The 24,791-nt window shown below is 38.6% G+C and overlaps 1 protein-coding gene across 2 annotated transcripts; it reads right to left on the reverse strand.

Annotated features, from left to right (window-relative positions):
- Positions 1–2,914: 2,914 nt before the first annotated feature.
- Positions 2,915–24,540, reverse strand: POU1F1 (POU class 1 homeobox 1). 2 transcript variants are annotated; one of them, XM_089682870.1, is made up of 6 exons: positions 24,387–24,540; positions 21,430–21,579; positions 12,402–12,626; positions 8,354–8,518; positions 6,133–6,193; positions 2,915–3,128 (listed from the first exon to the last, which is right to left on the reverse strand). In XM_089682870.1, exons 1-6 carry the CDS (start codon positions 24,526–24,528, stop codon positions 2,915–2,917), a joined length of 957 nt encoding a protein of 318 aa, XP_089538996.1. In that variant the 5' UTR covers positions 24,529–24,540. The 2 variants fall into 2 exon arrangements, with proteins under 2 accessions (XP_089538996.1, XP_089538995.1); XM_089682869.1 differs by having other exon boundaries at positions 21,430–21,498; positions 24,387–24,528.
- Between the last annotated feature and the right edge of the window lie 251 nt (positions 24,541–24,791).

The raw sequence follows: 24,791 nt of genomic DNA on the forward strand, positions 1-24,791 counted from the left end.
GGACTCAAAAAGTACTGAACCCAACGGGTCAGCAAGACGGCCAGGGAACTAGTGTGTACATACTGTATATCTATGTTATCTCAAAATATCACTTAGATAATGTGATTTACATTAGATCATGAGCACCTAAACATGTACAGCTAAGATCTTTAACAAAAAAAAAATATAGTTTCCCTCTTAGTCCTGAGGACATTCAGAATGAGTCTACTTAACAGGCCTCTGTTTCTCCAAAAATGGTAGCAGCACACTGTACCACCAAAAACCCAGATGTGTCCTCTGCAGTGACACATTTCAAGGGGTATGCCTTCTTGCTCAGAGCTTCAGTGGTGTTGCTGTTAGGGATTCTGGAGGGACAGAAATACAAGCTATGTTAACTGGATCATGACAAAGTACAGTACCCTACAGGTGATGGTGTTTATATGTTCATTGCATACCACACTTGTGAATATGGCTTTAACTGATTTTTATTAAAGTGTCCTACAAGCTTTTAAATGTTTTATGCTGCTTGGCCTGATCAAGACTGGAAGCAGCATGGCTGAAAATCGAGGTGGATCAATGGATGAATATACAAGGTGGAACTGCATGTGGAATTCTTTACATTGGTGAAGGTACTCTTTGTTTCACAAAGCACTGAAATGAACTTTGAAAGAGCTATGATTAGAACTGGACTCTACCATACAATAAAGTAACTTGTGATCCCCTTCACAGCAGCATGTAGACCAGGTAGGTGAGAGAGGGCAGCACATGGAGCCATTTGGGTCGGTATTGCATTGCAGAGTGTTGTCAGCCACACTGTGACCAAGCTTACAGGAGGGAGAGCACAGGAGTGGTCTTATCAATGTGATGTAGTCTTATGTGCAAATCACAGGGCCATGTTGCTTAAAATCCAGCTCCAGGTTTTGGATAAAAATTATATTTGCCCACCAGGTGTGAAAATATAAAGTACTGGAGATGTGCCCTGCAGGGTTTAAGCTCTGTCCTCCTCAAAACGTTGCTCTTTGGGGTTGATTGATGCCCAACAGCAATCAACCTAGTTCCTGTGCACCCAGACTGTCATAGACAACCTCCCCTCACAATACTGCTGCACAAAATGGCGCTCATGTCACTATGAGCAACATTGTGTGCAGTAACAAGAATTGTCCACCACTGGAAGCCATCCAGAAGACAGCTGAAAAAAAAAGTATTTACTGTATCCTGAAGAAAAAAAAAAACCCTACATATGGGGGAATGGTCTAGAGTTGGCTTTATCTACAGTGTAGTCTTTATGAAAGGCCAGGAATTGACTGGGCTGTCTGCTGAGCTGGTATCAGGCACTGACCAGAGGGACAGTGCTGTATTTGTACTAGGTAAAAAGAGGAAAATGAAATACTAGGAAATTAAATATGTATGAAAGATTTGTAGGAGGGAAATGTTTCCAATTGGGGAAGAAGTGTTTCTTATTGCCTCCTTATGACAGTTGCCCTAGTTGGTTGGTAGGTGTGCCTGGGTCACAAGACTGGGAAAACAGCATTACAGATGCTTTATCAGATAAGATAATTCGCAAAAATTAAAGTGGTTGTAACGGCTCAAGGTTTTTACCTTCATATATTCTATGCACCTGTGTGTTGCAGCATCCTCAGCCCCCTCAAAACTTACTTGGGCCCCATCGCGATCCAGTAATGTGTACAAGAACCTCAGCCCTCTGGGGACTCTCCCTGATCATTGGCTGAGACAGCAGTGGAAGCCATTGGCTCCCGCTGCTGTCACTCACAGCCAGGGAGCCAATGAGGAGATAGAGAGGGCAGGTTTGAGCCGCTGCTCTGTGTTTCAGTGGACACATGGCAAAGCAGCAGCTTGGAAGCGAGCCTGCTTAGGTGCTCCCATTGCAAGCTGCTTGCTCTGGGGGCACTCAGGGACCCAAGAAGAGAAGGATCGGGGCTACTCTGTGCAAAACCACTACACAGAGCAGGTAAATACAACATGTGTGTTGCCTTTAATATCACTTTAATTTCCATTGTGTATTTTACTGTTTTCCTGCACTTTAAAGTAGAACTAAAGGCAACACTTTTTTTCATTTTGGATAGAGTAAAGAAGGGTTATAACACTTGTCAATTTTATTTTTATCTTTTGTGTCCCATTGGCATAGCCAAAACAGGAAGTGAGAGGAAAACCCCCATTGGAAGATTTCCCCTCTATCACTGTTTTGGGAACCACCAAAAATATTTGTTTTTACTTTCACTTTCAGTAATAAAGGTAAACAAAACAAATAGTGAGGGTGAATCTTCCTAACGGGGGGTAGAGAAAGCAATTAAAACCTGACAAGTGTTCTAATCCATCTCCACTCTAGAACCAAAATATGTTTTGCCTTTAGTTATACAGTACTTTAACTTCAATTTTTCTGGACTGGACTAGCTAGTTTGTAATTTACATTTATTTTTTCACTTCATAGAATATTCTAATAAGACCTCTCATGATTGTAGCATTCCTTAGACTGTGTCGGCAGTGTCCATATGGCATGAAAATGGCTTCAAGTGAATACACCTAAATAGAGAATGATCAGTGTTCTTTTACGTTTACCATAATAATTACCAATCCTCATGCAGGGAAGTTCCTATTTACTACCATGACATGCTTCTTTAAACGGGATGTGTAGAGATCTGCAGGGATGATGTTGCCACAGCTAAGAGAACCCTGGGGTGAGCTGAGAAGCTTCTCTCATTCTGCCCCTACAAGGCACCATTTCAGAAACAATCTCACCTTCACCCATGCTCATACATACTCTACATCTATCATCAGCAGTCTTTAGCGATAGTCACTGAATAGTAAATACACTACAAAGGGATCTGAATTCCCGAGTCAAGTCATCATAACTGAACAGTGGCACGGTTGTAGACATTAAATAATTATAAGGTGCATTTTTCTACAGGTGTCTTCTTCATCTGCATTCATGATGATCTTTAGTGAAGGTGCTGAAGCTATTCTGGTGTAGGCTGGTTTTCACTCTCTTTTCTCTCTGTCTTCTATTGCAGAACCAGACTCGGACAACTTCCTTCTCAAGATTGAGACTTTCAGCCATCCTCATGATCTCTTGGGATGAAGGTTTGCTTTGTTCGCCAAAATGTGATTCCAGGGCCTCTTTCGCAGCTATGCTGTTCATGGTAAAATCAATGCATGAGCTTTTTAGAAAACCACAGAAAGTAAATAATCACAGGCTTCCCGTAAAAAAAAATGTAAGAAAGGAAATGTTGCAGTATTTCCCAATCAGATACTTGATTTCATGGTTTAAACAGCACAAGAAAATCTCACGTCATTGAATTGGCTGATGTGTCCCACCACCGGCTTTCCCAGTTTTTGTATGTGGATAACCACTGTATGCAAGAGATATGCAAACAGAAAATGTAAAAAACTACACTAAATAGCCCTCCAAATGAGCAGCATACCTTCAACTTGTGCCTGAGACAGACCATCGTTGCACCTAGGAAAACTGAGCCATTGCAAGAAAAGCAGGAGCCTTAGAGCCATTCATAGGGTGATAATTGTTGATGATCTTAAGTGCAGAGTGTCACTGCTAGCAATGGCCTACTGGACTTATCTATGGGCTCTGGATACTCCTGAGATGAAGAGACCTGATGATAGGCCTATAATGGAAATCCAGGGCACAGCAAGAGAATAGGTATGGGTACAGGATAGACAAAACCGTTTTGTAAGCTAATGGGGAATGGCTCTAACTGGGGTGCAGGGACCAGGAGTTTTTGCCTAAAGCTGTGGAAGGTTTAGGTACAGTGCCTTGAAAAAATATTCACACCCCTTGAAATTTTCACAATTTTGTCATGTTTCATTTACATTTTTGGTTGTAACAATGACAAAATGTGGAAAATTGCGAGGGGTATGAATACTTTTTCAAGGCACTGTAGGCTTGTGAATCAGGACATCTCCCTGTGCCAACAGAATAAAAACAGAGGGCCAAACAGAGAGTCATATCCACAGGATGCACATGTAAATAGACCAGCACAAAAGACAAAATTGGTACAGACAGATAAACAGGATTAAAGACCAAAACCAGTACAGGTCAGGTCATGGTATACAAGACAGCGTGGACTCCTACATTCAAATTAGAGGATCCTAAAGCAAAGGTTGAGCTGACCTATTTTACTTTGATGCAAGAATAAGGGGCCTAGCCCAAATGCAAAACACAGGGGTTGAAGTATGAAAGTATGTAGAGACTTCCACCAGCATGGACTGATGAACACATAAAACACAGACCCACAAAAAAGCCCTAAAAGGGAAATACAGCGAGTTCACATTATGGCAAATGCAGGAGCTTTACATTTCTTGTTATCTATGATGTATAAAGGGTAATTAACAATATTATTGAATCAAAAATAAGAGCAAAATGAGCTAACCAGTAATTTGTTGAAATTCAAACCAGATTGACATTTGTCTAGCATTTGTGTCATTAAGTAATCTGCTCTACAAACTGTACCCACCTCCCCTCTCAGTCAGCTATCTGATTGCTTTTTATTGAATATACAGTAATTGCTATTTTTGTCAACACCTTATTCCATTTCCTGATTTTTTTTTTTTTTATTTTACACAATTCTGATTGTAATTTAATTGTCACATCGTATATGAATATAAATGCTTACTAAATCATGCTCCCATCTTAAAGTGAAACTTCACTCTCTCAATCAGCATTGACTATTTTGAATCCTTATGCTGCTAACATTAGTAAATAGATTGGAAAGTATATTGGAATTACTTGTTACAAACAATTTTTTTACATATCTTTAGTTACGTCTTGGTTTCCATGCCTAGGCTAATGATGTCATACACCCCAGGAGTCTTTAGGAAGGGAGGAGGAGTTTTCTCAGCTAAGCACACCCTACTACCTGTATGACTGAATTAAGGGCAGATACATTCCAGGAAGTAAATGCCACATGAATTGACTGCCTTTACTCAAGACGTCCACTGCCAGCATTGCTAGGGGGTGTTTTTCAGCAAAATAAAGCATGGAGACATGGATAGATGGGGGAATTTACTTTGTATATTAAAAGTGAATTAAATAGTGCTTTTGGTTTGTGGTGCTCAGATACAGTGTAGTTCCTCTCTACATACAGTAATTAAATATTTTCAGTATCATATTACAAATATAATATAATAAATATTTACAGTAAATAAAGCTTTTCATACAGTAAACAAATATTTATGTTAACATTAGAGCCTTATGTGAGTTTTTAATATAATATTAATGCTTGCCAGCATAAATGGAGCGTTTTCTCACAAATTGCAAAGCTACTAGGCACCAAACTGCGTGAACCCCCTTAATATTGGGGTCACCAGTGCATATGAATCAGTGTGATGGGTGCTGCAATAAAAATTTGAAGTAAGCCCCAATAGCCTAAAACAAACAAGCAAAATTAGCAATAAATAAATATTACAATTATGTGCATAAAAAAAAACATCAAACAATCAATCCTTCTTTTACTTTTCAACAGTTATGTGCAAATTTCTACCCCCTATCTATTTAATCATCTCTATCATATAGTATTCAAATTAATTTAAGACAAAACTACAGTATATAAAAATGTTGTGCAATTGGTAACAGTATATTAATACACAGCGTTCAGTCCCATGTAATTGAAATCCCATGTGAAAAGAACTTTTTCCATTAAAAAAAAAAACTTTCATTTGCTGATTTCAGCATGAAATAAGAAGCACAAAATGTTTATATGAATGTTTTTAATTACTAGGTGATAGAGATGATTAAATAGACAGGGGTTAGAGGTTTGCACAGAACTGTTGAATAGTAAATGAAGGATTTATTTATTATTCTTTTGTGCGCATAATTGTAATATTTAGTTATTGTTGTTAATTCTGCACACAGACTATTGGGGTTTATTTAAGGTTTTTGACAGTACCTATCGCATTGAATTTCTTGTGTGCATTTTGTCTAACAGGTGTTAGAGAAAGTGAAAACTAAAGAGCTGGTAAATCTTCTTGAAATATTACAAAAAGCGATATTAGTGGTAAATAATTTGTTGCCAGATATAATACATTGCAGACCACAAATGAGAACATTTCAATTTACAGTGAACATATCTGTACTGATTTAATAAAATGCCTTCAAGAGTCAATCAAGGCAGCCATTGTTACCTTATAGTTGTTCTTCGTTTTCTTTTGCGCTCATTTCCTCCAATTTTTTCATTGTACAATGCTGTTTAGAGACAACTCAACATGTTATCCTTAGTGTTAAATGTTTGGAGCTAAGTTTTATGACTTTGTACTATGGGGTAGGGTTAAATCTGCATTTTACATGTGGGGAAAACATGATATACAGTATACATGTATACACCATTTTCTGTTTTTCTCTCTATATACTGTATGTACAGGTATATCCATATAGATATGCATATACCTGTACAAAGTGCAGAACCATTCGTACCAACCCATACAAAGGTTAGCCGGGGAACGGAAAAACCTAGCCCCCTTGGACGCTCCACACCTCTGGAGATAGTGGTCCCCATCGAACATGAAAAAATTCCCCATTGGTCATGTATTGTAACATCTTGGATGAGAACCTTGGGTTGAATGGGTCTTCCAACATGACAATGATCCAAAACATACTGCCAAGGCAACAAAGTAGTGGCTCAAGAAGAAGCACATTGCGGTCATGGAGTGGCCTAGCCAGTCTCCACACCTTAATCCTATAGAAAATTTATGGAGGGAGCTGAAACTTCAAGTTACCAAGCAACAGCCAAGAAACCTGAAGAATTTAGAGAAGATATGTAAAGAAGAGTGGACCAAAGTCCCTCCTGAGATGTGTGCAAACCTGATAACCAACTACAAAAAACGTCTTACCTCTGTGTTTGCCAACAAGGGTTTCTCCACCAAGTACTGAGTACTAATGTTTTGCTTGGGGATCAAATACTTATTTTATTCACTGAACTGCAGCTCAATTTATAACATTGGTATCATGTTTTGTTTTCTGGATTTTTGGTTGATATTCTGTCTCTGTCATTTAAAATACACCTATGATAAATATTATAGGCCCTTCATTTCTTTGTAAGTTTCAAACTTACAAAATATACAGGGGATCAAATAATTATTTTCCCCACTGTATATCTGTATATGACAGTGTACCTTTGAGCTATGACTAAGCCCTAGTGGAGCGTGAAACTCGTTAGCTAGAGTCCTGTATCCCTGTTATATTTGTAGTATATGCTATAAGAAGAAATAAAGGTGATTTTACTGGATGTGCGGCCATTGGATATTTGTTTTGTATATTGGCGTCTGCTGCGGAGAGGGCCAGCACCTGGGATTTAGTGTGTGTATGGTAGTGGAAGAGGGAACTGACCTGGAGCATTTTTTTTTTTTTCCCTCATCATCTTGTTTCAGTTATGGATTTTCTTTTAGCGTTTTCTGGATACAGCAACGCTAGTTAGATATATAGTGTTTTAATGTTGGATAATCAGAGAAGTGAATTTTGGAACCTTTGCATCAGGTGTTGATTAAAAAACATGATTGCATGGTATTAAATGACCAACAACAATTTCCCACTCATTTTAATTGTTTGCTAGTTTTGATGCTCAAATGACCTTGGCTTCAATGGATTTCCTCTATAGTGCTCTGGGCAATTGTAATTCTGAAGCATTTACCACCAGATTACTATTGTAATGACCATCCATGAAAGCCTTTGTCATCACTCAGCACTGCAGCCCAGTTCTCTGCTGTGCTCATGTGACCTTATTAGTGAACTTTAAAGCAAAATAGAGATTAAAGTGTGCGCCTAGTCAACAGTTCTGTGAGTTTGCTCATACCCTGGATAGAAGTATGTGTGCCATTGACTTCTTTCTGACTGTCCATGCCTTGGATTTTTCCTATGTATTGTTTGAACCACATTTGCACTGTACTTGTCTGTGCCTAATCTGTTTATGAGCCTCTTACTGCTGCTAACGTCCATCGTTGCTCCATTCACTTTTCTAGTTTCTGGACTCTGGCCATCTGTTTAAGGGGCTTTTTGTTGTGCTGTATTCATTTACAAGCCATGTTGTGAATGTAAAGCTGGTAGAAAGCTTTAAAAAAAATCCATAAAAATGTCATACAGTTTCTCCAGTGATCACTCGTGCAGTAGCAGCCCTCCTGTGGTTACATATGCTAATAAAAGCCCACTATCTGGTCAGGATACTATCAAATCAGTAAACTATCATCCATATTCACATGGAGTTTGTTATTGCGCAACAATTTACAATTACCCTTAACACCACCTATTTGAATAAGAAAAACAAGCACCATACAGGGGAGGGATACACAACAGCAGCGTGGCCTTCCTTTATGTATTATCACTATCCATAGGAAAATGCAAGTATATTCGTACCTCCAACTTGCTCTGCTTCTTCCAGCCATTTTGACAAGATAGATTTTAATTTGCAGGCATTCTTAAAACTCAGCTGTAAGTTTTCAAAGCGGCAAATGGTTGTTTGGCTGAATTCTGAACCATGTACAGCAGCAAGAGCTTCTCCAACATTTGTCTGAGTATAACCTGCTTGAGATTAATAAACATACGTATGTGTCAGCAAAGCTTATTTGATAAATTTACATAATGATACTTAAAGGGAACCTGTGCCCAGATCATGCACACTAAAGTATTTACATATTCTGAACAAGCAGTTAAAAACTTGCCCTCATTCATTACTTTATCTATAGACATTAAGCAGAAATTCATTTTCACAGTTAACAAATTTTTTTAGCAATGAGAACATAATCTTGGTTGGCTCTTGATTGGATCAGCATCCTGCCATCCTGTTACAGTTTCCCAGTGGGTTGGAGCCAGACTTGGTTCAGCCTAAACTTTAGCTCATCATTATTAACCATGTATAAAGTCTTTGTTGTGATCTTTGTGAAGAAATAACTTTACATTAAAAACTGATAGACAGTCAAAAAAGCCACTTCTGGCTTTTTTTCTGTTTGCTATTGTAGATCCCTCCTAGTTAGTCAGGGGAGCTAAAGTCCTGATTGCTAGAGAGGAGAGCTGAGTAGCAGCCTGGGTGTAATATCCAGAAGGTCAACTTGTGGTCAGGTGCTGGAAGGCTCTGCAGGCCAGTCCTTCTGGCATTTCCCCCTTCTCTAGGGCTTTGGAAGAAGGCCTAGAGGCAGTTGGTGGATCGGAGGAGTGGCTGGCATGCACTCTTGAGGGATCCTAGCCAATCTCCAACAGAAGGCTTGGCAAGGGGCTGGGACACCCTTAAAAGTGTTGACGCCTGCTCAGTTGCAGCAGGGTTCAAGTGGAAGACAGTGAGAAAGATGTGAGGCTGAAGGCAGAAGGCTGTGACAAGGGGGCCTAGCTGCAGGCCTTGAGCTGGAAAGGAAGAAAGCTAAGAACTTCACTGGCCCCCAGAGCGAGGACCACCTGTATGGCAGGGAAGGAGCATCCCAGCTGAAAGGCCTGGTTGCAGCCACTAACCTACCAGCGGTACAGGAGAGAATATGAGTACCCCTGCACCCCCTGGGCAGATAGGGGAAGGAGCACTCTAGTGAGAAACCAGATTCGCTGCCTATTTGGGACTGTCCACTTTTAAAGTAACAGGCACCAGATCCCCTGTTCAGGGATACCTCCAGATTGCTGGGCAGAGAAGAGGAGTTCATCTAGGGTCCGGGGTGGTACATTAAGGCGATGCTGTCTAGCTCTCCAAAAAAAGACTGTGCTTCAGTAAAGGCTTGTAAATAGTTCCAGGAAGTTGTCCTCAGTTCATGTTCCCTTAGGCATCCTGTACACCCCTAACCCTATCCCAGTTCAAATTCCCTAAATAAAACAACAAAACCAAAGCTCAAGGACTAATGTCTGACTCTGGATTCAAGCCTGTGTGAAGATGCGTGTAGCCTAGCTGTGCAATACTATAGGGACCCGAATCTTCTGATGACTTTTAAGGGGTTGTGCTACACTAAAATATGTAAATAGTTTAAAGTGCATAGCCTGGGCACATTATTATTACTATTATACAGGATTTATATAGCGCCAACAGTTTGCTCAGCGCTTTACAAAATTAAGGCAGACTCTACAGTTACAATACAATTTGGTACAAGAGGAATCAGAGGGCCCTGCTCGTTAGAACTTCTAAGAGGGAGGGTCAAGTGACACAAGAGGTAATAGCTGTGGAGGATGAACTGAGGGTGAAAGTAAAATTGCAGTGTATTAGTTAGAAGCAAGCTAGGCTTCTTTAAAGAGAAGCGTTTTCAGGGATCATCTAAAGGTGGATAGATTAGGAGATAGTGGAACAGATTGGGGTAAGGAGTTCCATAGGATAGGAGAAGTTCGGGAGAAGTCCTGGACGTGCGCATGGGAGGAGGTGACACGGGAACTAGAGAGCAGAAGGTGTTGGGAGGACTGAAGAGACTGATTTGGTTGATATTTTGATACCAAGTTTGTGATGTAGCTGGGTGCAGAGTTGTGGATGGCTTTGTAAGTTGTTGTTAGTACTTTGAATTTTATTCGCTGGGTGAGTAGAAGCCAGTGGAGGGATTGACAGAGAGGGGTACTAGACACTGAACGGTTGGTATGGTGGATGAGTCTGGCTGCAGCATTCATGATGGACTGAAGGGGAATAGCCTACGCAAAGGTAATCCAATGAGGAGGGAGTTGCCGTAGTCAAGGCAAGAGATAACCAGGGAGAGAATTAGAAGCTTTCTGGTGTCATTTGTTGAAAAGGGGCATATTCTGGAGATGTTGCAGAGGTTGAGGCGGCATAACGTAGACAGGGATTGGATGTGGGGCACATGTTCATTTAATACTAATTAGACCAAGTGTTATATAGCTGGATAAAGTTTTGCTAACCTTTAAATAAAAAAGAAGCTAGTTTTCTTTTTTTAAAAACTAAGTTCTCAGTGTTTCAGACATAAGATAATAAAACTGAAAATGTTATGTAAGGAAAGGTTTATTCCACTTCATTTCTTACAGACTGTAATGTGAATACATAGCTGATAAATAAGGGTAAGAAAGAGTTATGCTTGGTCAACATGACCATACATATTCAGGGACAGCTGCTAACCGTGCTGTAAAATAAATATCACCATTCACTGAACCACCTCATTTCAACTTTGTTTCATTGTGTTCTGTCACTAAGATTCGTTGAGGTCCTTAAAGAATTGTTCCCATCTCTCTATGGAGATGATATCACAAAACCCATCCCAGAATGTTTGCAAGCCCAGATGTAACGTTTACCTGTATCAACTGTTTTTGGTGAGGAAAGATAATAACCCTTATCTGATGTCTATTGCTGCCTGTTTCTCTGTTGGTAAGATATGTCCTCTCAATTTGACCTGGTGACCTTTGCCACCAATGATGAGAGAAGATCTAATTGCAATACCAGCGGTGGACAAAGTCAGCAAAATGCTCCTGTGCAGAATTGATATTTGGGTCCCCTTATTTAAGCTATAATTATTGTTAGTTTAACAAAAAAGGGCCAATAAGAGCTGAATACTAACATTCCTATGATTACAAATAGTTATGGTAGTGGCAAGTAAATTTAAAACTTTTATGAGATATAAAGACCTAAAAGGATTTAAAATAACGTACAGTATCTATCTTATCTAAATTGAGCCACATACATACTGTATATCTCATTTCATTGCAACAGCATATTATACTATATCTTCCCTTAACAGCAAATTATGGAAATAGTCACAAGAATATATTGCAATGTGAAAGCAAATTATTTAACCAGCAACTGTATTTTATACCATGAGCTTTATTGAATCTGAACCTCATCTCAATTCAACAATGTGCACGAGAGCCTTGGTTCTCCTAGGTCTCTCCTTCCTCATTGGCTGAGACAGCAGTGGTAGCCATTGGCTCCCTCTACTGTCATTCACAGCCAGTAAGCCAATGAGGAGTGGGGGGGAGGGGGCAAGCCACACTTCTTGTGTGAATGGACATACAGAGCACCTGCTCGGGAGCAAGCTCGCCATGGGGGCAGGAGGGAGGGGCCAGGAGCACCAGTGGGAAACCCGAGAAGAGGAGGATCGGGACTTCTCTATGCAAAACCACTGCACAGGGCAGGCAAGTATGACATGTTTGTTATTTTTAAACACAAAAATATGCCTTTAATATCATTTTAACATTGCTGTCCACCCTATACTTAATTTGTGTACAGTGTTACATGACTGCGTGATTGTCAGTTAAAATAGTGCAGCTCCTTATAGCAAAAAATAGGCTGGTCATGAAGGAAGGTAAATCTTCTGGAGGGCAAGTGTTAAAATATAAGCAGATTAAATTTCATTATTATATTACCAACTGATGATGCTACTAAATTTGTCTGGGCATCAATATCTTCTGGTCACAAAAGGGTTAAAGTAGCATGTAATGTACTTTCCTATTGAATGGAATATTAGACACAAACAAGTACAATAATAAATCTGAAGATCCATACCCAGCTTAATTCTTCTCACTTTAAATTCATTAGCAAATTTTTCCAGCTCTCGGATCTCTGGGGAATCCATATCAATAGGCTCCTCGATAGGTTTACTTTTTCTTCTGAACTCCTGCTTGAAATCTGAGGTGGTGACCTCCTCTCCAAGGAGAGTCTGATGTACTGGAGCAAAACCATGGCCCAATGTGCAAGAGCTGGCACTCATGAGACATGGAGGTAAACTGCCTGTATGGACTCCTGTGGAATGTAGAAGGACAGGTTTTACAGGTTTACTGTATTTTATATAACAAACATTTTTTATGGTTTAATTAATTTAACTTTTACAGAGAATGCAGAAGTAGTGAGAGCTCCATCTCTGCTACAAAAGGCGAGAGTCCCTAAAAAGATATTAGAACAGTAAGCTGTACTTATTCTCATAGCAACTGTATTTGTGTTGTCTATTTTTCCATTTAGTAAGGAAAGGAAGTCCTAAAAGTCACGCATCACAGCAAAACCCTGTAAGGAGGTGTATGACAGCTTCAGCCTGGGCTCCAACCAGGCCAAGCCACCCCCCCCCCATTTTTTCATTTAGTTAGATCTCCTACCATCCCGAACACTGCTCACCTACTTAACTTCATCTCCAGTCCAGCATTCTTTACTGTGCAGACCTGCTCCATACCACACAATGTTTCCTTCAAAAATTGGAGCTTCACACTACATATGCCATTCCTATGGGAAAGCTGTACTCTGAACGAGTGTCCGCTTGAGGCCTCCATGAGTAAAACTTTCCCATTGAAATTAATGGGGTTGCAGTTTGCATGGCCAGGTTGAAATTACGTTTTTCAAAGAAAAGGCTGTGTGACTCCATGTGGGACCCCACACCAAAGATCACTCGACTGGGGTTAAATGTATGTACAAGATTATGTGGGCAGCACTCATGGAATAATAATTAGAACCAAAAAAATTACAGCAAAAGTAAAGTTGTCCTTTAATGTGATTTTATACTTTGCTCATACTCATCAAAGTAGATTCACTTTCCTGGAAGAAATTTAGATTGTTGCATTAGCCTTTTCTGCTTAGACTACTGTTTCAGATTGCTTATAAGTCACCCAGGATTCTTGTATAAAATTTGACTTGTTGGGCAAATCTTAACCTGCACAGGACTATGCATGCTTCCCTTACCACCACATAACAGGCCTCTGGGTTTGTCCCTGGCTATTGACCACTGAAACGCTGAGTGCTGTAGGGGCATGGGGAAGGGGGATTTCACATGTTCTTTCATAGGAATAAGTACTGAATATGTTTCAGGAGGTCTGGCAGCAGATTGGGGCAGTAGGAGAAACTGAAAATTATTAATACTAACATCTCATGGACTCTCCTTTAAATTGATTCCATAGTATGGGCAAAATAAAGGTTCTCTTAAAATAAAATATTAATTATTGCCAATATTGTATAGATATACAGTGCTCAGCATAAATAAGTACACCCCTTTTGAAAAGTAAGATTTTAATGAATATCTCAATGAACACAAGAACAATTTCCTAAATTTTGACAAAACTGAGTTTTATAGAACGTATATTTAGCTCATTACATGAAAGTATGGTTAATAATATAACTTAGATTACAAAATCTTAAGGTATACTCAAATTATTTGATTAAAAAATGAACACACTCCACAACAAAAACTATTACATCTAGTAATTTGTATGACCTCTAGGATTTGTAAGGACAAAAATCTTCTAGGTATGGAATGAACAAGTTGGCGACATATTGCAGCATCTGCCTTTTTCCATTCTTCAAAAATGACCTCTGTTAGAGCCTGGATGCTGGATGGAGAGTGATGCTCAACTTGTCTCTTCAAAATTCTCTATAGGTGTTCGATTGGGGTGTATTCATTTTTGCAACATGGTTTGAATGAATGTGTTAGGAAAAATACTTTTGTGTTTGTGCAAATGTACAAATCTTGTTTGTACATTTGTTTGCAATCAATGGCCCGCATTTGTGGGAACATTTTGCAGCATAGTGTCCCATAGAAAATATTGATTGTGAAAGAAAAGTAAAGGTTTTCTGACAAATCTGTTGGTGTGTACTCATTTATGTTGAGCACTGTAGGTCTCTTAGTAACATACTTGTAAGTATTATTTGTAGCAATTTTGCATAAGTAATCTGCAGTTTTGAAGAAAAGGGGAAGACTTCACACTTGTGCTTGATTTACTAAAGGTACAGTAAATAGGCTGTGCACTGCAAGTGCACTCCAAGTCCACTGCAAATGCATTGAAAGTGCAGTTGCTCTAGATCTGAGGGGAACATGCTAGGAAAATGTAAAGAAAAAAAAGCAGACGTTCCTGTCGAGGTGTTAACTTCCATGGACAACCTGGAAGTTTTTTGCTTGCACATGATTGGATGAAAGAAATCAGCAGAGCTTCACCTCATTTCAGAGCTTCCCTTTGGATCTAAAGCAACTGAACTTGAAATGCATTTGCAGGTTCACTTGCGATGCACTTGCAGTGTACAGCCTATTTGTCTTTAGTAAATCAACCCCACTATGTCCATTAAAAATGTTGCATATTGTTATTCAAAGCCAGCACAAACCATAAGATCCAGCTCTATCTATCTTTTATTTTGTGGTTACTTGAAATGAAGATTTGGCATAGAGTGTGGACTGACTTAGTATGGCCTGCGCTAAAGCAAGTCTAAACCTATGCATATAATGTGCATTTTAGGTTTATCATCCTCATAAAACTATGAAATAGGATCCATGCAGACTGGGCTAAAAAACATTGCTTCTAGAGGAGTTTTGCATTTCTACTCCTGCCTAAGCCTTTCAGTGTTATCCTATGTGTCCATTCACATTAGGGCATTTAGAGGCATATTTCAAGATGAGGTGAAGGTGAGCTTAGAGGTAGAAAAAACCCCAAAAACATCACAAGTGCGTTTATGAGAGGAGTATTCAGGCAGAAAAAAATACCAAAAGCGCATAAACGAGCAGGGGGGAATGTTTTGGGACTCTGTTAAACCTTTCTAAAGTCTTGTGCAATACGAGCTACTATGAGCTTTTTACATGCCGCTTTTTCTGGTTCTGGCATCTGCTCTGCTCCTAGTGTGCATGTATATATATATATATATATATATATATATATATATATATATATATATATATATATATATATCTATATCTATATATATTTCTGTAGCCAAAACATTTTTTTATAGAGTAAGGAAGGGTTTAAATCCCTTCCATTTTTTTTTTTGCTTTTATCATAGGGGAAATTTTCCTTTTGTTTTCTGTCCTATAGATGCAACAGGAAGTTAGAGGAATCCACTGGAAGATTCCCTCTCACCTCTTGTTTTGGGGACAACTCCAGCATTTAAGATTGCCTTTTATTTTTTACTCGGTGATAATGGTTAATCCCCCCACTGGGGACACAGATTTCAATAAAAACATAGCAGACAGTCTAACACTTCCACACCTTATACAAAACTTTAAAAAAAGGTTTTGTCTAGAGATACAATTTAGATTTACATTTCTAAAACAACTTACCTTGTAAGGTACTTACTCCATTTACCACATTGGATAGAGGCATGCTGCATGTTTGTAGAATTCTTGTTTGAGAAATACTTGCAGATAGCATCTCTGGAGCTGTGGGTTTAATCCCTGCAAAGAATCAGTCCAGTATAATCTCTGTCATGGTGTTCAAATATAGATGTCTGCACAGTGGGCTTATTCACTAGGAGCGCATGAAATCAGAAGAACGGGCAAAGAGCATTAACCTATGTCAACTAACCAGAAAGTATCAAGTATGATGGCTACATATTACCCATCTCCCTTCAGTTTGACAGTCGTTTAAGCCAATAACTGTAATTTATTAATTTCCTTCAAAAAGTGCATTGTTTTAATAGAGCAGTGAGGGGTTAGAACTTTTGACAGTTTTTTTTTTGTTTGCTGTCTGGATCCCCATTAGGAGATTGTCTCCATCTTTTTTTTTCCCTGTTGTCCATTGTTTCTGGACTGGAAGTGAGGGGATATATATTCCAATGGGGACACTGGTTGTAAAGAGGATTACCCTTGCTAAGGAGAGATTTCCTCTCATTTCCTGTTGTATTTACAGGACAAGAAAAAAAGGCAAACCTCTGTAATAGAATGCAGATAGAACAAAAATCTGACAGAGGTTTTAACCATTCCCTACTCCTTCCAGAATGAATTTGAAAAAAAAAAAGACTCCCCAATGTGCTAACAGATAAAAAGCATTTTATACATCCACATTACAAAACCTAAAATAGTTATACAAGCACAACACCAATGTTACAATTCAGCTGAGTTGGCCACAAATTTTCCAGCATATCCAGCTGCAATCCTGTTTGACTCTAATATCATAAAATGCAAGAGAAACTCCTATATCCCAATCAAATTCCTGACTTCGGAGCCCGACTCTAGCTACTGCCTTCTTCCAATAGGATATTAGTAATAGTCTGCATCAAGGGAAGTTCCAATGTAAAAAAGTCATACATTTTATCGATACATATAGCTAAAAACACAGCCCTGCTGACAAAGCTAACATGTTATGACTTTTTTTTTTACATTTGAACCTTCTACCTGTCTATTTGTTAGGTGTTATACAGCAAAGGAAGTGAGGGAAAAACTCCCCAGGGTGAATACAGGTATCTATACCACATTTTCTAGTATCATTGAAACATTTTAAAACCTGCCAGGATTTTACTTCTGTCTGTGTCCCCATGCAGGAAATTATCGCTCACTTCCTATCCAGGGGTTGGGTATCTAACAGATTAGAAAATGAATAAGTACTCTAGAAAGACGAAAGTGCCAGAGGGTAGTTGCAAGTCCAGTAAAGCTGGCCATAGATTGAACGATTTTCTTTTTGGCAGGGGGAGCTGTCCCTAATGGGAGAACACAGTAATTACTGCTGGCGGCCATAATAGTCGCTAACAATAATCACATGTAAAATCTGATAGGCTGGTTGTACCCATGTTGATGGATTGATCAGTTTGGGTACATTTAGCCTTTCTGTACATGGTTCGAATCTTGGCTGATCCTTGCTGAACAGATTGAGATTCAAACCATCTATGCCAGCTTTAGTCTTCATTGGTCACAGCAAATTTCATATTGATACCCAACACATTACAGAGGATCATTGTCCCCTATCATCAGGGCTTATGACTATAGATGTTTATAAAAACTGGACTAGATATCAGGGTTCTTTGGTGAATTGTTATTAAGTAGCAAGGCTCATTTGGGTAGCCTGTCTAAGAGCCTAAATGAATAGGACGTACAGGGATTTCACATAAGCTGCATTTAAAATCAGTTTATGTGTCAATTTAAAGTTTTGGCTAAAATTGGACTATGAAAAATATACTGTAAATATACCAAGAGACATAATATGGCAAGAGATGTGTTTTACTAATTAGTGCCGGTTATTTTAGTGTTCATACAACTCTCAACACCTTCCAATAAGAGCATTTATATCCTGCTAATCCGCTAGTTGGGAATGCTACAGAGAGATATTGCAATCTATGGACATCAAGTCAAATAGAGAGCAGTTAATAGTGTGTGTTCTGCTCATTCATGGCAAAACCCTCCATAATTCTGCATGACAAAATTAAAATTTTTTTAAAACTATGTTCTATGTATACATACCATTTTAATGATGTTTTACCATAACAAATGTGTTTTTTATATACACTATATTGCCAAAAGTATTGAGACACCCCTCCAAATCATTGGATTCAGGTGTTCTAATCACCTCCATGGCCACAGGAGGTGATTGACACCTAGGCATGTAGACTGCTTCTACAAACATATGTGAAAGAATGGGTCACTATCAGGAGCTCAGTGAATTCGAGTGTGGTACTGTGATAGGTTGCCACCTGTGCAATAAGTCAATTCGTGAAATTTCCTTCCCACTAAATATTCCACAGTCAACTGGTAGTAGTATTATAACAAAGTGGAGGCAACTGGGAACAACAGCAACTCAGCCATGATGTGGTAGGCCATGTAAAATGACAGAGCGGGGTCAGCGCACAGTGTGCAGAAATTGACAAATGTCTGCAGAGTCAATAGCTAAAGACCTCCAAAGTTCATGTGGCCTTCAGATTAGCACAACAAAAGTGCATAGAGAGCTTCATGGAATGAGTTTCCATGGCCAAGCAGCTGCATCCAAGCCTTACATCACCAAGTGCAATGCAAAGGGTTGGATGCAGTAGTGTAAAGCACGCCGCCACCGGACTCTAGATTAGTGGAGAGGTGTTCTCTGGAGTGACCAATAATGCTTCTCTGTCTGGCAATCCGATGGACGTGTCTGGATTTGGAGGTTGCCAGGAGAATGGTACTTACCTGACTGCATTGTGCCAAGTGTAAAGCTTGGTGGAGGGGAAATTATGGTGTGGGGTTGTTTTTCAGAGGTTGGGCTTGGCCCCTTAACACATCTGCATACCAAGACATTTTGGACAATTTCATACTTCCAACTTTGTGGGATCAGTTTGGTGATGGCCCCTTCCTGCTCCAACATGACTGAGTGCCAGTGCACAAAGCAAGGTCTATAAAGACATGGATGAGCAAGATTGGGGTGGAAGAACTTGACTGGCCTGCATAGAGTCCTGACCTCAACCCGACAGAACAGCTTTGGGATGAATTAGTGTGGAGATTGCGAGCCAGGCCTTCTCATCTTTGCCTGACATCATAAATGTTCTTCTGGATGAATGGTCAAACATTCCGATAGGCACACTCTTAAACTTTGTGGACAGCCTTCCCAAAAGATTTGAAGCTGTTATAGATGCAAAGGGTGAGCCAACTCAATATTGAACCCTACGGACTAAGACTGGGATGCCAATAAAGTTCATGTGCGTGTAAAGACAGGCATCCCAATACTTTTGGCAATATAGTGTACAGTTGTGTTCAAAATAATAGCAGTCAGACATCACTAACCTGATCAATCACTGTTTTTGGTAGAAATGATATTTCTACATGGCAAATAATTTACTAGCAGGTGTAGTAGGGTAATAGAAATCCAACAGACCCAACAGTCATGACATGCATGCTGCTGATTCTGTGTAATTGAATCACTAATTGAAAGGGGCATGTTCAAAATAATAGCAGTGTGGAGTTCTATTAGTGAGGTCATTCATTCTTTGAAAAACAGGTGGCAATTATTGCCCTTATTTAAGAAAGGAAGGCAGCAAATGTTCTACATGCTAGTTACAGTGCATTTCTCTCCGAAATTCTGATGAAAATGGGTCGTTCCAGACATTGTTCAGAAGAACAGCGTACCTTGATTAAAAAGTTGATTGGAGAGGGGAAAACATACAAAGAAGTACAGAAAATGATAGGCTGCTCAGCTAAAATGATCACAAATGCTTTAAAATGGCAACCAAAACCTGAAAGACGTGGAAGAAACCGAAAAACTACCATTCGAATGGATAGAAGAAAAGCCAAAATGGCAAGGACTCAGCCAACAATCAACTCCAGGAAGATCAAAGAAGGTGTAAAGTTACCTGTGAGTACTGTTACAATTAGAAGACTCCTATGTGAAGCCAAGCTATCTGCAAGAAGCCCCCGCAAAGTCCCACTGTTGAAATAAAGACGTGCTGAAGAGGTTACAATTTGCCAAAGAGCACATTGACTGGCCTAAAGAGAAATGGCGCAACATTTTGTGGACTGATAAAAGTAAGATTGTTCTTTTTGGGTCTAGTGGCCAGAGACAGTTTGTCAGACGACCCCCAAACACTGAATTCAAGCCACAGTACACTGTGAAGACAGTGAAGCATGGTTGCGCAAGCATCATGATATGGGGATGTTTCTCATACTACGGTGTTGGGCCTATTTATCGCATACCAGGGATCATGGATCAGTTTGAATACATCAGAATACTTGAAGAGGTCATGCTGCCTTATGCTGAAGATGAAATGCCCTTGAAATGGGTGTTCCAACAAGACAACGACCCCAAACACACCAGTAAACGTGCAACATCTTGGTTCCAGATCAACAAGATTGACGTTATGGAGTGGCCAGCCCAATCCCCGGATCTTAATCCAATAGAAAACTTGTGGGGTGACATTTAAAATGCAGTTTCTGAGGCAAAACCAAGAAATAGAGAAGAACTGTGGAATGTAGTCCAATCATCCTGGGCTGGAATACCTGATCACAGGGGCCAGAAGTTGGTTGACTCCATGCAACACAGATGTACAGCAGTTCTCAGAAACAGTGCTTATACAACTAAATATTAATTAAGTGATTCAAAGGAAAGCAAAATGTTCAAACATTTTTCAGTTTATTTAGTGAATGTTTGAGTTTGTAAAGAAGAATACAAACACTGCTATTTTTTTGAACAGTCTAATATTCACTTTTCTTCAATTTTTTTTAGAGGAACAACACAAATTTGATATATTTTTCTTCATATTTTGATTTGGAATAGAATGTGTAGTGTTCCCAATGCATTTGTGCGTATAGAAATAAAAGCTATTAGAAGGATTTTGAGCTTTATTCACCTTTTTCAACACATTGCTATTATTTTGAACACAACTGTATGTGTAACTAAATAATCCCACTAGGTGTTTTTTATAATTCTTTTTTATATTTTCAAAGATAAAAATAAAAAGTGTTCTGTCAGGGTTCCTATGCACTACCAATTCTTATCTGCCATTACAATGACATTTATTGTCAAAAAGTTATTGACATGCTGTTAAGAAAAAACCCTGCTTCTCAGTTCCTGAGCGTCTATATCAGTAGAAAATCTTACAATTCTGTAGTTGTTTACCTTTCTTTTACATACAGGGCTATTTGATTTCATGCTGTTGTACACACTCAGGAGCTGTAAGAAAGCATGTGTTAAAGGCTTGAGGTCAAGCATGTTGGCCGGGTAGCAATTGTTAGACCTCAGGGTTTCTCAGTTACGACAGTCAGAGCTAGATATTGTCATGTTTTTGTTTAACATTTGTCTTTTTGAACTAGATATTTAAACAAAGTACAGTATGTCATTAAAAAGTATGAAATCAATAAAAATGACAACATTTACAAAATTAAAAGCAAGCCACTTACCTGTCATCACCCCATAGGTAGATTGTTGGTTTCCATAATGACATGATGGGTTTGGATAATGCAGCCCTGCTGGTATATGTTCCACATTAGGCACAGAGAAGTATATATGAGAGAATTTAGGAATTTGGACCAAAGACAAAACAGACGGGACTGGTAAGAAAATATTCAAGATTCATTCGTAGAATAAGCTTTACTTCCTTCTTTCCATTGTTATCAATTATTCTACATATAATATACACTTGGGGGCAGAATTTCCAGTTCTAAATGTGGTATAAGGCTTAGTAAAGGTTACCGGAGACAACATAGGATTGCAACAATCAAAAAGGAACAAAAATATAGGCATATATCACTTTCTTATAATTAATAATTAATAACAGTCACTTTTATCAATTTTGCTGAACATTTATAGTAACAACCATAAGTGTCCATAGTGATAAGCAGCCAACATATGTGCCAATCCCATCAAAATCAATATAAAAAAGGAAAAAGGACAATGTTGCTTTATTGAAATTGCAATTCTATGAGCCATCATGTAACCTACCTGAAATGTACCCATAGGAACCTATATCTTTCCAATTAAGGACAGTAAAGGGTTCTAGTGAAATCACAGGGAGTGTCTACTGGGATGTATCCTGAATACCAGAACTACACTCAGGTCCTAATTTTTCTGTTGTAGGCCAACAATGTACAATGTTTTGTGGACCAAAGTCACAAAAAAATGCTGTCGGCCATGTCCAATTTTTTTTTTTTTTGTGCTAAACTACTGAATCGTTCCTTCTCCTTATCTCCATAACATGCAGAGTTATATTTCTGTAGGAAACAAATATGAAGGGTTGACTATTAAATACAAGCATTTAGAGGCTATGTATCTGTTGATTATATCTACATGACATAAAATGAGGCTGCTACATAATATCACATAGGAATGAGAAGGCATCTGCAAGTATTTATTTCTTTATTTCAGGTACTTATATAGCACCGTCAATTTATGCAGCACTTTACATGTATGTATATTGTACATTCACATCAGTCCCTAACCCTCAAGGGGTATACAATCTAAGGTCCCTAACTCACATTCATATACAAGCACCAATTTAGACAGGATCCAATTAATCTACCAGCATGTCTTTGGAGTGTGGGAGGAAACCGGAGTACCCGGAGGAAACCCACACAGGCACAGGGAGAATATGCAAACTCCAGGCAGGTGGTGCCATGGTTGGGATTCGAACCAACGACCCTAGTACTGCCAGGTGGAAGTGCTAACCATTTGGCCACTGTGCTGCTCTAACTCCTCAGGCTTCTAGGAGTTAGAGTGAAGTGAAGTTATTAGACCACACTATGATTTATCCAACCCTGGCTTTTTCTGCACTTTATAACAGTATGTACAGAATTTATAGCTGTGTTTTCCAAATTGTGGGGTGTATAGGGTATTTGTATCTAAAACTAAGCTCACCTTGTGTCAACCTCCAATGGCAGACACTTGGTGCATCAGGATTATTAAAGGATTATGTAAATGGACATTTGTTCATGTCAGAACAATTTTTTTGCCATAGAAGTCAATAGGGATGAAAGTGCATCTTGAGACAGGTTGATACAGAAGGAGGTCAGAAGCAGGTACAAAGGAGGCCAAAGGTGGGTTAGAAGGTCAGTTCACACATAAAAAACGGCAGAAGCATCTCATACCTATTTGAACTGCAAGCTGAATTTACCTGAAAACATGCTGCATGTTCCCTTTGAAATAATTTTTAGTCATTATTGCTCAGGTGTTTAACACTAAGAATGAACTAAAGATCTAAAGTCTTTGTTTGGAGGGCAACCACATTATAGAAATTGTACACTACAATGACTAAAGGCCACAATACAATGACACATAAATCTGCAATCTCAACAATAAAATACTTGTACAAGTGGCAGGAGGTGATGCTTGTTTATCTCAGAAAAACAATTAAAAGAAGATACTAAAAAAAAAAGAATCACACACTGGTAAATTGCTAGTGAAATAAGCACTTATTTCCCATTACTATCACTTGTGAACAATATATGGACCACCTATTGTATGATCTGTCCTAGCATGAGGCTTAAAGGGAACCCTACAATCACTGGAAAAATCTTTCAGCAAAACAAAACATCTGATGCAGGTGCACATAGGGTTTCACTCCATTTTGGGGTTATTTCTGCTTTTTGTATTATTTGCATGGTATTATGATTTTGCACAGGTAGCAATTCAGCTTGGAGGAAAGGCATTATATATTTTTTATTTCTAAAACAAAAAATCTGTATACATAAGCAGTTAGGTTGGACCACAAAATCTCAAGGATTAAAGGTGAGTTCATAATAATAAATAAGTAATACACTAACAACAATATCAATAGTAATAATAGTAATTTGCATATGGTAACTAATTATATTATTATTATTATTATTAATAATAATATTTATGTTAAATAATTAATTTACACATAAATATCAGTTTTGAATAGTACATCAATGGTACACATGAAATCAACGATTCTTGCCTTCCAACAATACATTTTTATTTTTACATATTACTTATATTTTTGTAAATTCTACACTTTTCATTTTTTACTTTACATTTCCTATCCTTATGATAGTAAAGTTCAAAGTACTCCTTGTATCTTATTATAATTTCTTTTTTAGTAACTTCTTTCATATTCATGTCAACATCAGCGGTTTCATACCACACTACTCATGTAGGTAATTCAAAAAAGGCAAGCAGCCAAGGGGAAAATTCAGTAACGTAAAAGGAGAAATTTGGTTAAATTTAAAAGTTGGTTATTATGGTTTACTGAACTTTACACCAACTTTGCACAGACCCACTAAATTAGTCAAATAGCTGGCTAATGGTTAAGGACTAAATTAAAATATCTAAGCTATTGTTTCTGTATAATTATGTAGCCGTAAAAAAGAGAAATACATCACTCATAATACAAAAGTACCTGTGGAGACCACATTAGTTGTGTGATTGGTGACAGGCAGGTATTCAGCAGTGCTGTGATGCATCCTAAGGGGAAAAGTAGCTGAAGATTCGGAATTTAAAGGTACAAAGGTATCAGCTGTTACAAAAGCCTGGAAACTCATTCCCCCAGACAGGATGGATAAAAGAAAGATGAATTTTAAAAGTTTCCTCAGAGTCTTCTGTGAGCCTAGAATGAATTGTTAAAATGAAAGTTTTCCTGAGCTTGCATGTATGCATTAAGGGGCAGCTTGGTAAGTGCTTGGCGTGTGCAGGTATTTATACTCTTAGGAAATCCCTTTATCCATGTTAATGATTTCTGCCCAGGAGATTGCTACATAAATGCATCAACTGTTCTTCCCACCCAATATAACAATGCCCGGCCAAT

The sequence above is a fragment of the Staurois parvus genome, unplaced genomic scaffold, assembly GCF_062004578.1.
Source record: "Staurois parvus isolate SC_StPar_1 unplaced genomic scaffold, SC_StPar_1.0 ptg000299l, whole genome shotgun sequence".
Lineage (NCBI taxonomy): Eukaryota > Metazoa > Chordata > Amphibia > Anura > Ranidae > Staurois > Staurois parvus.

What these genes read in the sequence shown, in the direction of transcription:
- POU1F1 (XM_089682870.1), bottom strand. Translation starts at nt 24,528, where the DNA reads ATGAGTTTCCAGGCTTTTGTAACAGCTGATACCTTTGTACCTTTAAAT. An exon ending in AACTAATGTGGTCTCCACAG is followed by an intron (nt 21,580 to 24,386) that starts GTACTTTTGTAT and finishes TTTTCTTACCAG; the next exon opens with TCCCGTCTGTTTTGTCTTTG. An exon ending in AAACGAAGAACAACTATAAG is followed by an intron (nt 3,129 to 6,132) that starts GTAACAATGGCT and finishes TACCATGAACAG; the next exon opens with CATAGCTGCGAAAGAGGCCC.